Source organism: Gopherus flavomarginatus, chromosome 4 (assembly GCF_025201925.1).
Source record: "Gopherus flavomarginatus isolate rGopFla2 chromosome 4, rGopFla2.mat.asm, whole genome shotgun sequence".
NCBI classification, from domain to species: domain Eukaryota; kingdom Metazoa; phylum Chordata; order Testudines; family Testudinidae; genus Gopherus; species Gopherus flavomarginatus.
The window spans coordinates 106,662,359-106,677,351 of record NC_066620.1 but is presented as its reverse complement, the minus strand read 5'-3'; the positions used below and the strand labels follow the sequence as shown (position 1 = coordinate 106,677,351).

Here is a 14,993-nt window from a genome sequence, read left to right as displayed (position 1 = left end):
TTTCATTGGCTGTGCTGCAAAGATATGTGGGCTTTAATGGACATTCTCTACAACTTTTTATTTATAACCATTTGATGCAAACAAGGCATGTTTTTGCATCATCTCTATGGAGGGAAAATAAAACGTGGGAAAATATATATTCAGACAAAAATTTTAAAAAATCACAGAAATTTACATCCACTCATTTTTAAAAAAATGACATTGAAATATACAATCATTAAAATTCACAGTCTGTAAATAAATTTGACAAATATGTCGTCAGGTGAAAGGAATGGAAGAAAGAAATAATTACCCTAGCATTTCACAGTGTTATTCAGTTAACCATAACTAACCATATTACAATTATGTCTTTCTACATTTATAATGTATTAGGTATTTGTACTGTCCAGAAGAACTCAAAAGGAAATGAGAGAGATCAAAGCAAATTTAATATTGTAGAAGGCATTTTACTTAAGGGCAGTGATGTCTCAACAGTCGTCATCATCAAGCTACTCAATTTCAAGATCCACAATCACATACTTCTGAACGCTCTTGAAAAGGACCTAGCATCATCAAAAACATTTTAAACGCTACTTTATCCCCTTCTGTATCACATTTAACTCTCTAGGGTAAGGAATCTTGCGGCTGTACTTTTCAAGTCTTCCTTCAGAACAGCAATTCTTTCTCTTCTGACCTTAGTTGTACCATTAGTTTGGGGGAGAGAAAAAAATCCACTGACTCTGGAAGTAAATCTTTTTCTTCCTCCTGGCCACATTCATAATACCATCTTCTCTATGAGCTAAAGGGAAAATAATAATTAAATTGCCTCCAAATGTGATATAGGTTTTAATTTTGAGATTATTTCCTTAGTTACCACTAACCTTAATTTTCTACTTAAGAATTACATGTAGTACTTTTTGTCCTGAGGGAGTTCAAAGTATACGTACAGAAATTACTCCACCCACTACTGAAATGCAGCTCCCCTTACAACAGCATGCCAGCTATTTTACGGCACACTTTTGCAATAGATTAAGAAAAGAAGTTAATATGCTGTATGCAGATGAAATTGTATGAGGAGCTTAGACAGGTAGGAGTTATGCTCCAATACTTCTGTTTGTCTGTAAGGTGCCATAGGACTCTGTCGCTTTTTACAGATCCAGACTAACACAGCTATCCCTCTGATACTAGGCAGGAAGTAATTCCTCCAATTTAGCCAGGACAACAATGCCAGTTTGTAAAATGCCATGGAATCGTTAATGATTATTAGAGATCATAACTTCAGTTTTACATCCTATCCAAAAGACTTCATCTTCAGAAATACAATGCTGCTTACCACCATGCCAGGGTATATTTTTTGTGAGCCAGTCAGTGTTAGAACTGACTCTAGCCTTGTCTATGCTAGGGAATTTTACAAAAATAATTCCCACCTCTAACCTTAATTGTTATGAAGAAAACCTTGATAATGTGACTAGATGGTGTTGTCTTCCTGAGTCTGCAGGCAGCCTAAAACAAAAGCTCTGAAATGTGTGAACTGTCCCATTCAACTCAATTGAGCGGTCAACACTTATACCTATTAATCACAATTTAAGTGGCAACACTGTTAACTATTTCACTACGTATCATTTTAACAGATATGTCCAGCAAATTTTAAAAATGTATTAATTAACAAAGGGAATTATTAGAAAGTTTATCAGCAAATGGATTTGATAACACATGGGTTATACGATAATACATTTGGCATCTAAAACTTTAGTGTCTAAAAGAGTTGAGGACAAAAACTTCGATGTTGCTTCCAGTTTATTCTAAAATTGAAGGCATGGGTTATTTTTTCAGATTTTTAAGTTATAACACTATTAGTTGTAACCAGTTCTATTTATTTTTATTTATACATAAATCCATTCATGCTGTGATGTTGGTCTTATTTGGGGGGAGGCATCAAATTTCTCATGAAATGTATCTTACTGGGAATATTGTAGATTATGGTTTTATATTGTCAATAATTTTTGTCAAAGAATGATATGTACAGCATACTTTTGCTGAATGAGTCACATATGTGAAACCAACAGAAAAAGAATTCAATATAAAAAATACTGACTTGGGGCAGTCAGTGAAACAATTCACTGTTTTTCCAGCTAAACTATAAGAAAGGACCCACTCCCACACAGATTATCTCTGGGATCCCATGGAGCTTGGCATGTCTGTAGCAGTGGAATTGCTCTCCTGCAGACTTCCTAAGTTCCACAAGAGAAGAACTCACCTCTTTTTTCCCCTCTTATGGGCCGCAGGTTGGGAACATCTTTCTGGACCCTCCTACAGACCTTCTAAAGCCTACTTGCCCACTGCCCCTCAAACAGTTCTGTTTCAGAGGCATATTCATAATAGGCCTGATTTGCGCCTCTCAATCAAATTGAGTAATATATTATTCCACAAGTGGTCTCATTGAAATCACCCATCTTCTTGTGGAGTAAGGTGCTATTCAACATGGGTAAGGCAGTAGAACTGGGTCTAATAGTTTGCATAATAAATAAAACACAGATTATATTAGGATTGTATGTTGCAGTAGCTTTTCAGTTCATTGGTGTGTGTTGAAGTTGATAGCACTGTTGAACTGTGTATATGTGTGAGTAAATGCGGGGGGGAAATAGGTGCTGGTGGAACCTTTGAGTTTTTTAAAGTGGGAGAGTTCAGAGTCAAATGTCTAGATCCAAATCTACTACTTGGGCTTCAGTTCTGAATCAGGTCCTATTTTCTGGTTCAGGTTGGGAAGCTTCTTAAAATTTCTTGGAAGATTGTTATGAGGTTTCAGTCCAAATTGGTAGACCAGCTGCTCTTGTGAAACTCCCCCACATCACAGTCTCATCATGTTTATGCCATTTTAGTACAATACATCCATTATAGAACAGTTGTCTTTCATCTCCAGGTGCTAATTGAGATATTTGACTCTTGAGTCTTTACTGACAGCCTATCAAGATCTGACTCTTAAATGTATTTAGCTGTTTCTGTGAACCAATGAAAAGATAAGATGGCTGAGGTAATTTTGTTTATTTTACCAACTTTTGTTGGTGAATGGGACAAGCCCTTCTTCACCTCTGTGTAAGCCTGAAAGCTTGTCTCTTTCCCCAATTGAAGTTGGTCTAATAAAAGATATTACCTCACCCACATTGTCTCTCTAACATCCTGGGATCAACACAGCCCCAACAACACTGCAGGTGAAAAGACAGTCTTTTTTTTTATAATTGCAGAAAAGAAAAACAAACCACATATAAAAAAATTATAATTACATAATAAATATCACATCATACTATAAGAACTGTATTGACGTTTTTGGCTGAGATTTCAGCTGAGTTGAATCTGAAGCCCAATTGCAGACTAAACATAAATCTGATTTTCATACCTCTTTTTAACTCATTTAGATTGTATAGTAGGTTGCTTTATGTTGTGTTGTTTTTTTGTACTATAATCTAGTTGCAGCAAGTAGGATTCATTCTTTACATTATACATACTATAGTGTCTTCCAGTATATTTTAAAAATGAAGACAATATTTTTTCTTCCCCTGCCTCCCCCTAACAGTGGTATCTCTGTCTGATGAGTCAGCTAGTGGTAACATCAGAAGGAAAACAGTGGGAAAAAATAGTTTTCCTCCTTACCAGTTGCCAAATGTGAATAGGGTCTCCTTACATATACTGTCATTATAAATCACTTTGGCATAGTAACGGTGTTGTTGGATCCGGTATGTCAAACCCCTAATTACTCATTTTTATTTTTTCACCCAAGGATTTGTGTGTAATGCAATATTTTAATTAATACAGTACAAGGTGGTGTGGTATACAGGCTTTGAGATGACTGAGCTATTCATGAGTGTCAAAGCTTCAAATTAAGTTATTGAGAGAGATGGCAATATATATTATTATGCTAGCACTCAAAAGGGATTGGGTCTCCATTGTGTTGGGTGTTATACAAAATAGAAAAAACAGACAAACCCTGTTCCAGATTGTTTACAGTTTAAAGTTAACAATTATCCCAAACAGTGTCCATTAAACCTTACCTCCACCATGTCTCCATCATAGAATCGTAGGACTAGAAGGGATCTGCACTCATGGCAGGACTAAGTATTATCTAGAGGTGTTTATCTAACCTGCTCTGAAAAATCCCCAACGATTGAGATTCCACAACCTCCCTAGGCAATTTATTCCAGTGATTAACTACCCTGACAGGAAGTTTTTCCTAATGTCCAGCCTAAAGGGCCTTTGCTGCAATTTAAGCCCATTGCTTCTTGTCCTAGTCTCAGAGGTTAAGGAGAACAGCTTTACTCCCTCCTCCTTGTAACCGAATTTTTTCAGTCTTCCCTCAGAGGTCATGTTTTCTAGACATTTAATCCTTCTATTGCTCTTCTCTGGACTTTCTCCAATTTGTCCACATCTTTCTTGAAGTACGGTGCCCAGAAGTGGACCCAATTCTCCAGTTGAGACCTAATCAGCACAGGGTAGAGCAGAAGAACTACCTCTCGTGTCTCGATTACAACACTCATGCTAATACGTGTATTCAGCATATGCTGTGAATACTAAAGACACACTTTTAGAAATGTGTCAGAGTTTTAAAAACCTGTATTGAGACAGTTCTACAAATTCAGGCACTGTAATTGCCACGAGTCCAATTGTACAGGGCTCAAACGGGGGCAAAATTTAAAATGAATAAATCTCAAACACCTCTGAAAATACCTAAAATAGCTTTTCTATGCCTGAAAATGTCACAAATTTGAAGTGAGATTTCTTGGGATTTCTAGAGCCAAGATCAAGTGCTGTGCATCCTAAGATGGAAAACTAGAAATCTCCCCTTTCCTATAATATACATTTCCTGTTTCTAGCTCTGCCATTTGGGAGATAATCAGAGTTTAAATAACTGAGACAGAACTAAATATTGCCCAGTTTGAATTGCTTGAAGACCATAATTCAGTTTCCCCATGTTTACAGCACACACCTTGCTAGTAACTGAATTTCGTAAGGATTGACTGTGGTAGCTGTGTGGCAAAAACCATCATGACACTTTGCCCTAAATGTTATCCTTGCATGGTCTTAGTGGGGGTTGGGGCCTAAATGGGAATGGAGACTGAACTCTCTTCTCCTTCCCTCTCCCCTCCCCCGCAATTGTCACTACCTCTCTGATCAGGGAGAACTTTCAGAAAAAGATTGAAGCCCATTGGCAGGATAGTGAGAAGGTTTCACTGTCATTACCCTGCTGTAGCTATTTTTGGTCCCAGAGGCTGTCAGCACAACACCCTTTACAAGGATTTTGTTTGTTTTTAATGTTTTTAAAGGAAAAATATAGTCTTAATTTTACTACAGTTTTTCTTGGTTTTCTTTGTTATCAAAATAGTTTCTTTTCTGCGTGTTTACTCCTGTATTAACCAGGATATCAGAAAAGAAAGAAGCATCCAATGGCTCCTTACTGTGCCTGGAAGATATCCCTGCTGGGCACTCGTAACCAATATTGATCACTATGGCTTGAGCATGCATAAAAGAGGTGTCAGGACACAGCAAAAGAGTCCTACCTCCAGTCTCTGCAAGTCCACATCATCTGTGCAGGAGTCTATCCAGCATTATGAGCCTTTTTACTTTCTAAGCACAGTTTTTATAGGTTGGTCTATTTGCATTAGTCATGCATCAGTAGCACAAAAGCTAATGTGTCTACAGCACAGAAAGATGGATCTCATTTCAGAGGGCTGCTTTATAAACCAAATCCACACAAATTGATGTATCTTGTTTGCCTCCTATTTTGAAACCCTTAAAATAATTCTTTAACTGACATTCTTATTTGTTGCATGTTAAGGTTACCTGTACATGCATTCATTCTTCCTGTGAAATTCGATTTGTGTGCACATAAAAAGTCCTTGTGCGTTATGAAATTGTCATCAAACACAATTTTGTAGTGAGAAATAGCAACGTTGAGATTGGTTCCTTTTTAACTCCTTATTAATATGAAGCTATCGTAGCGTTTTTACAGCGCTATCCAATATGCCTTCATTTGCAGTTTTCGTATAGCTTTTTTGTGTTTGGATATGGTGTATATGAAAGGTGCCAACTTTACTGCCCTGGAAACTGCAGTCTGTAATTCCACAGAATAGATATAACATGAACAGTGACACCACTAGCAGCAGCAGTGACAGTGCACTTCTGCTTTCACCTGAATGGATCACCTCCAATGCTTGGATCGTTCAGGGAATGTCTACATTGTGGCTGGGAGCAAGCCTCTCTGCTAAACCTGCCAACAAGAGTGGAAACTGTGAGTGGTGATTTTATGATTTAAAGCTTTGTCCTCTGGGGATAAGACTTAGACATCCAAATTCATGTCATGTAAACACCTGCCAGCTATCCAATAGTAATAACTTTTTGGTCACTAGCAAACAGGGCTATATTGAATCAGTGACCTAGAGGGAAAAAGTTCCATATCCCATTTTCAATTCTATGGGTCATCGAGTCGCCTTTCTCATACAGTTTACTAACAGATGGAATTGCATTTGACCGAAAGCATACCAGTATGAAAGGAGTGAGAGAGAGCTTTAAAAATCCATTAGTCTATGAACAGGCATGTTTAGAATGCACTGCTCCAACTGGTGAAAAATAAGGGATCTTTGTAGAATTATAGGGATAATTGTTGAAAATGGCTGTGTTCTGGGAAGATATTTGCATAAATAGCACAGATCTCATATTGATATTCTTTGTCTTTTCATGTCAAAGGGGAAATTCAGCTGTCCAGGTGGTTATCACATTACAAGGAGGTAGCGAGGGGTAGTGCAAAGTACAGAACATTGGGAGAGTGTGTTCCTCAATTCTAAACCTTACTCTATCTTTGGGCTATGTCACATGGACAGATTCACTTAACCTCTCTCTCTCTTTTTTCAATCATATGTAAAATAGGAAATAACACTTCATGTGGCATATAGTTAGGCTAAAATACCACTTGTGAAGCCCTTTGAGATTGTCACTTAGAGTGCCACAGAAAAGTATATATGTAATTTTAATAATAATAATAATATAATATTCATTAAAAGAAAAATTATCCAGGGATCTCAGACTGTTCTTAATACTTAGTTATCCAATTTGGGGTATGTTAGTCCTACAGGACCAGGAGTCCAGATTGCCTGTGATTATGCCAGCAAAGATGTCCTGGCATTCCACAGTAAGTGTTAATAAGATGTTCTGAAGTGATTATTTTTTCTATGTATAAGTTGTTTTAGGTTCCTTCCACCTTTGTCATAAATATACTGAACTGAATTTTCTATACAGTAGTTCTTAAACAAGGAGAAAAATGCCACTACTTTGGGCCTTGTAGAATATAACAATTTTGTGTTGGGGAGGAGAAATTTAGAGCCATCATTGGCAATATAATTTCATCATTATTTTTGTTAGGTAATAGGAGCTAATACTAAAATTTTGCACTTTTATAGCACCTTTCAGCTGAGGTTCTCAAAGCGCCTCACAAATGGTAGTCAAGTTCCATAGTACCTATTTGACAGATGAGTTGACAGAGGTACGGAGGCCCTGATTCAACAAAGTACTTAAGCACATGCCTAAATTTAAGTGTGTGAATAGTCCCATTGAAGACAGTCAGATAAACAGGGTTTGGGAACCAGAGAGTGATCTATTACATGCACTGCCATCTGGGGATTGGACTATAAGATATCTGAGCTTTTAAATAATTTGAAATGTTAATTTTAAAAAATCTGATATAAACAGTATTTAAAAGTGTTTCTCAAACTGCCATGTTCCACTTATGCTTGTAATTTAGAGATTTGCAGGTCTGTCAGATCAAATCCAGATCCTAATGCAGACTGTGCCAGATAATACTTTTCCCTTATGATGTTGACAAGTAAATCACCACCCTCTTTTTTTTGAGAGAGAGACTCATTACTGCTTCAAATGAGAGTTCCTAAATGAGCTTTACTAATGGCCCTTATTTTAGATGTGACCATACGGTTTGATGGATACAACTGATGCTAGTAACGTAGGCCAGTGATAAACTGTTGAGGTGATAATGACAGCATTTCACTTAACACTGTATTGGAGACACTGGTCAATATCAGCCTCCTACATCCTCAGTGAGAGAGTAGCTGAGGCACTAGTTCTGAGATTACTTTATTGGTCTGCATTGATGAGCCCATTTAGTACATTTTCCATTCTCATTTATTGAAGCTATACAGGCCCCTTACCCTGGCATAGGAATCCTAATTTATTGCTACACTAGAATCATTCAGAATGCAGCGCAGTAAATCGCCGTAGTTCTGTGCCAACAGTGGACCAAGAAACACAGGCTTTCTTTCTTTCTGAGTTGGTTTCACTGCGGATTTATTAGTTTGTCTGACAGGGAATAACTGTCAAGTCTAGAAATGTTACTGTTTTCTTTCAGGTGACTTTGTTGTAGACAAGGACATATATTAGTGGCATTTTTAAGGCTTCCTTTTAGAAGTTGTAAAACTTTGATGATTGGATGTGTTTCTTTTGGCATTGGCAGTATTTTCTAGTCCAGGATATCAAGGCTTTGACTTTTTTTTTGTTCATTTCACATAATTTTATTATGAAACCAAAACCTTTCTAAGGTTGCAGTTTGGGAAGTTGTCCTTGTTCAGGAAATTTCACATTTAAGCATATCAGTAACTTTAAGCATTTGTTTAAAGTTAAGAACATGTTTAATTGCTTTCCTGAATAGAGATGGATAAAGTTTAAGTAGGTGCTTAATTCGTTCCTGAATTCAGGTCCAACAGACTAATCCGTAGGTTGAGTAGAGTCCTGTCACTTGGGTATGCTGCTATTTTTTGCCTTCAAGTGTCTATCTGAAATACTTCGTAAAAAAGAACAAATGCTTCCACTCTCTACAGTAGTGGTTGAAGGTATGACTGGGCCAGATCCTCAGTTGCTATCAATCAGGAGGTACACCCATTTACACCTGCTGAAGATATAGCCCACTGAGTTCAGTGGCAAAATACCATCTTGTAATTGAGTTAAGAACAAAAGCATCTATGCGTGGGCAAATTAAGTGCCTCCCTCTGCCCAGGAAGCTTTGACAGCCACATTTGAAACAAACTTTCTCTGCTTTAAGGTTTTGAAATATTTGGATACTCTTTTATAAGATACCCAGTTCTTCTGAATGTCAGAAATGTCCCAAGAAAGTTTATTTTCATGAGACTTTCAGTCCAGATTTTTTTTAAATGTTTGAATCCCTGGATTCTTCTCAAACCTTGACATCTTTCTTGTTTCCCGCCTCACTTCTTTGGTAAATCCTGGTCACAGTCCCATCCCACCTTGTTTTGTTGTTATAATATGCTAAATAACTTCTACCAAAAAAAGTACAACAAGCAGAGAACCTTTTAAAAATCAAAACTGTCAAGAGTTAAAATGTAGCCGATTCTTAATATTTATTCTGTACGTTTGTTTATGCTTATCTGCGTGTCTGCTTACTGACAAGTTCAAATAAATGCACCTCCTTTTTGTAAGAGTATGACAAATATATAGAGTCCTCAAATTACTGTCTTCTTTTAATAAAGCTACAATTAGCACATTTTCTCACACATAGTAACATTTTTATTCATTCAGAAATTAAGTAATTTTATGAAAACATTTGTTTATGCTTATCTCTGTGTCTGCTTGCTGACAAGTTCAAATGAAAACAAAGATTAAAGACAGTAGGTTTTTCTGCTTCATTAAATATTGCTTAATTCGCTAACTTGGGATCATTTCATTTTACAATATTAATTAGTTAATTTTTAGCAGGTTGTGGTCTTTTTAGTGTAACATCCAGTATATTAATTGTCTAATTAATCTGATTTAAATTTAAAAGCCTGTGTGTGGTCTGAATGTATAACCTTTCCAACAATTAACATACAGAAATAGACCCAAAACATCACTGATGAAAAAATTGAGATTTCATTGAGCATGAGATAAACTGCATTTTATTCAGAAGGCTGGATACATGATACTTTAATAGATTAACCAGTGCTGTTAAAAAGTGGTGCTCATTGTATTTTTATGTTCTGAGAGCATAAATGCAGAAAGTCATCCTGTGACATTAGGTAGCTACAGATATGCATGTGGGAAAGTGTAGTATGCGCTTCATTAAAAGTGTTATGGATAAGTCATAAGATCACTGTTTGTATTCTGATATTGACTAATTGCAAATATATAATGAAGACTATGAAATAAAAGCCTTCCTTTTTGTAAAAACACTTCAAAAAATTAAGAATGAGTTTGGTATGCTGAGACGGCAGGGAATTTGTATCTTTATCTTAGTTGTCATCTTGGTTTCAGAAGCAGAGTCCAACTGGTACAATGAGAAAGAACAGACAAAAGTAGGACTGAAAAAGGATCAGAAATAAATCGGTCTTGTGGATGCTAAATATTGGATGATTATCTTACAAGTTATTATTTGATCTAATGCATCAAGCAACTGGATGATACAAATCTTGTAATTTGATATAAGAGCTGAGAAATGTTTCTGTTTTCCTTATAACCAAAGAGTTTAATCTGTATGTGCCACAAAATGTGTTTTCTTCTATGTTTTTTTCCTCAAACTTTGCTTCTCTCATTCTCTTATAGTCACCAGACACAAACAACCTGTTGGGATCATCCTAAAATGTCTGAACTCTTCCAGTCCCTAGGTGAGTACACTCCCTTACATAAACAATTTTATGAAATTCATCTAACACAGAGGTCCCCAAATTGTGAGGCATGCCCCCCTATGGGGGCACTGAGGACTGTTCACGAGGGTGTGGCTGGGACCTGAGCCAGCCCCCCGGGGGACAGGGAGGAGCACTGCCCTCCTCTGCTCTTAGCTGCTGGCCCCAGCTGCTGGCCTGGGGCCCCGGCTCCTGGCCTCAACCCCCAGCCAGGGCTCTGCTCCTGGCCTCAACCTTGGCCACCTTACCCCTGTGCACATCTCTTCTCTTCCCTTCGAGCCGCAGCCCCGCTCCCAGCCCCAGTTGGTGGGCAGTGTGCAGACAGGAGTAAAGGGGGCTTGAGCCAGAAAAGTTTGGGGACCACTTCTAACCGGTTGACTGAAACTCTCATTGTCTGCTGACCATGACTGAGGTATCATGAATTTAACTAAGCATACCTTGCTATGTGACTGAAGACTTGGAGCTAGGAAATTTGATATTTTAATCATACAATCTGTGTTGTTGTTCAGTAAACAACTTTAATTCAAGAATGTTTTCTGTGACTTCACCTTGTTATGTAGTATTTTATTTATTTATTTATTTAATTTTAAATAGCAATTATATCACTATCCTCAGATGATCATAGGACTCAGACTCCCTGTGCATTTAAGCAAGGATGCATAACCTGTAGAATGCTATGGTTTGCAATGACTCAGCGCAATAAAGCCTAGCTTATGATGTTAGGGTAGGGCTGGTTCAGCAGCATGCCCATGTAAACATCTGCATTTACTCTGAAATGCCCTCTGTCTGAAAAATTCAAGTATAAAATGTTATTAAATAGGAAAAGATATGACTATCAATTTTACAAACTGTTAAATATAGTATACATCTCTTTCTGACTGCCCATCTACCTGTCCATCCACCCATGTTCCCATATCAGAGTTGTTAACAAAATCATGACATTATGGAAATCATAGCTAGTAAGACTCTTGCTAAACTTCACCACTCAATCACTATGACATTTGTTGCATCATATCTCCTATCCTTCATCTGTATATTGTCTGTTTTTAGATTGTGAGCTCTTTGGGAGATGGACCTTTTCCTTTTATTTCTGGAAAATACTTAGCACACGGTTGTCAGTGTAATAATGTCTAAGGGCCTGACCCACTGATGTCCAGGAGTCTTTCCGTTGACTTTAAGGGGTTTTAGAGGGTCTTAACTCCATGGTTGTCTTTGTATTTTGATTTGAAATCTTATATTCCCTCCTCCTCTCCAGCTTTTTAAAATGAAATGAACCTCAGACTTTACTGATATATGATTATTTAGGAAATTGTTTGTCAAGGAAGACTTGTGGATTTCTTGGTTTTGATGCTTATTTAGAAACAACTAATATTTCTGCTCTGTAATATTTCAGCTGACTTGAACAACGTACGTTTCTCTGCATACCGTACAGCCATCAAAATCCGAAGATTGCAAAAAGCATTATGCTGTAAGTTTATTCTTCAAAATGAATTAATCACTCTGTAGAGTACTTGGGGGGAAGGAGGGTGGGCCTGATCCTAAAGACACTACAGCAATAAAAAGAGAGGAAAAAGATGGGGGATCAGATGTCTCCTTGATAGTTTGTCATTTACACCACAAAATGACATTAATTGCCTCTGGCCCATGTCACTGTTATGAATTAATAAAGTTAATGAATACAAAGGCAGGCACATCAGTGGAATGAGCTATGCTAACATGCTTTCTCCCCTGGTTATTTTTTGAAAAGCAAATGGGAGAAAAAATTGTAAATGTGCATCATATATACACAATCCATAGTGTGAAGTGATACTATACAGTAGGAAATGATTCTTGTTAAGAAGCTGAGCTCTGATCATCAAATCCAATACTGGGTATTTTATCATCTTTGATAACTGTTAGTATGACACAAAAATATTTGCCCTTATAGAAAATGACTCTCTTATTGTGTGAATTTCAAATAGAGATGGATGTAAACTGCTCGGAGTTGGGGTTTACTTTAGTCTGTTTTCTAACTTTGTTAGATGGGTTTGCTGTAAACTTTCCTTACAAATAGAGGAAAGTTGTGGAAAACAAATATACTACTAATGGCAATAGTTTTCACTTTATATAATTTTTCTCTGAGGTATCCAGAAAGCTCCGTATTGCCCAGTATTTTGAGAAGTCCTTTTGTGTTATTTCATTGTTATAGTGTTGTTAAAGACTTATTTTTAAGGTTGACATGTACAGTTTTGGTAGTCTTAGAAGTAGCATATCTGGGGATTTTCTTTGGTTGATTTTTAGAACTGTCCTTCTGATTCAAAACTGTCAATTGCTTCCTCATCCTCAAAACAAGAGATCCCAAATTCTCTTCTGCTCAGGGCCTTAGCTTTCTTTGAGATTCATCCTTTCACTCAGCATTTCCTCTGAATTCTTACGAATAGTCAGGGTAAGGAAAAACAGAAAAATCCTGTGTTGGCAGTTAACTTGGCCTCGGACTGGTGTCTGTTACTCTTAGGGAGGTAGATTTCAGTGGAAATTGATGAGTAGTGCTTTGATGTTGTTGTTTTTTAATTTATGAGGGAGAAGGCTGAAGGGAAGGGGAGATGCAGATGGGGAAGAAACAGGGAGGAAAATGGATGAGGGAAGGAAGAGGAAACTAGGAAAAAGATGGATGAGGAAATGAGGAGAAGCCTGAGAGAGACACAGCTAAAAGTAAAATAAAGAATAAAAATGAAAAGGAAAAGCCACTAAATACATAGAAAAGGAAGAAAGATAGGAGTTAAGAGAGAACAGCAGTAAGAGGGAGAGAGTGGATAAAACCAGGCGTGGTATGGGAACCGTGCCAGTGTGTGGTATTGATGAGGGGGCCAAGACTTGGATCTGTCATAAGCTTGGCAACAACTGGTTTAAAATACTGTGTGAATTTTGTAGATCCTCTGATTTGAACTTTGGAATCAGACTCTTGTATTATAAATGGAATAAACAGCTGTCATGTTTCTACAGTACAGTAGCCTTAGCGCGCAGTGAACCCCTAGGGGTTCGCGAAAACTTACAGGGGGTTCTTGGGGGGAAAAAATCCCTAATGGCGGACAGAGCTGTCCCTAGGGACCCAGACCCCGGTCACCACGGGGCCAGCAGCCCGGAGCCCATGGACTTCCGAGTGCTAAGCAGATCAAAGCAAAGGTATCTATCACAGTGAGGTGATTTAACCTTCAAGACCCCTTATAATTCAAATGGAGAGGGAGGTGGATATTTTTTGCTGTTTTTAAAATTAAATAGGCAGCTAGTATAGTTTTTAAAATTATGAAGAACAAGTTTAAGCTTTGTTGTAATGTGCATTGTTTGCCTGGATTGCTTGAGACCTGAATGCTTGTGTAGGAGGAACTCTTTAAGTTGACTTTTTAAATACCTTCATGCTGGTTTCGCATCTGATACTCCTTGATGAAACATAGCAGCCTTGTCTTATAACAGGCTTATTCAAAGTGATACAAGCTATGAAAGTGAGATCTTGGAAGAGTGTTGCCATTTTCATAATGTAATAAAAATACTATAATGATTAATAATAATAATAATAGTGTGTAATAAGCATGTTACCAAAACAAATTTTGTATTTCCAAGATCACTGCTTTTATAATTTATACTCAGGTAAAGGAGAAAATCTCTGGAAATATTCATTTTTAGGAGAGGGTTAAAGTTTGGGAACCACTGCTGTGGAGTATGTGGGAAGAAGTGAGAGGAAAGCTAAGCCAGGCTGATGTACAAATGGAGCAAATGATTAGTTAGAACTCCTGCTTGCAGATTCACTGCTTGTGGACCGGGCTGGTCTCCCACCTCTGACAACAGGACTGCAAGGCTTGGAGTGTGTCTCACACCACAAAGACTTCATTTCTGGAGCTTTTGGAAAGAGGGGTTACAGCAGCCATTTGAAAGGCAGTTGTCGGAAGGAGAAATTAAAATGTAATAGGTGCAAAAAGAATATTCAGACTCTGCTCAGTGGGTTAGTGGTAGCACTTTTATTTTTGTTCCAGCTCTCTAACCTTAGCTGCTTGCCCAGAATCCAGCTGACTAGTTAGTACAAGTCTCCGCAGACCTAATGAAGTGCAAAATAACTACAAATGACTCAGCTGAAAAATGTCACTTTACAGAGTTTGTGTCTCAAAATCCAAACGCAGTGCTGACTTTCAGCCTGACCTCTGCAAAATTGAAGTTGAGATACTAACCATCCATCTTAATTCATGGTACTTGTTTTGGGGAAGAACTGCCTTCCCTTTCCCTCCTCCGCTATTTCAAAATGGGAAGATGCAGTAATAACAGTACTTAGCTCCAGGTCTTTGGAGCATAGCCCGGAGCTGGAGTGCGGAGCAGCTC

At 37.7% G+C, this 14,993-nt stretch overlaps 1 protein-coding gene and 1 long non-coding RNA gene across 4 annotated transcripts in view; one reads left to right on the top strand and one right to left on the bottom strand.

The window, feature by feature from the left end:
• The window catches only part of UTRN (utrophin), a 565,218-nt gene that overhangs the window by 434,447 nt on the left and 115,778 nt on the right, over positions 1-14,993 (top strand). For all 3 annotated transcript variants that reach the window (XM_050949465.1, XM_050949463.1, XM_050949464.1), the window contains 2 exons: positions 10,567-10,628; positions 12,040-12,114. In XM_050949465.1, coding sequence (XP_050805422.1) covers positions 10,567-10,628; positions 12,040-12,114 — 137 coding nt within the window. The remainder of the gene's footprint in view (positions 1-10,566; positions 10,629-12,039; positions 12,115-14,993) is intronic.
• Positions 1-14,993, bottom strand: part of LOC127049346 (uncharacterized) — a 202,779-nt gene that overhangs the window by 143,442 nt on the left and 44,344 nt on the right. The gene's annotated exons all lie outside the window — the stretch shown is intronic.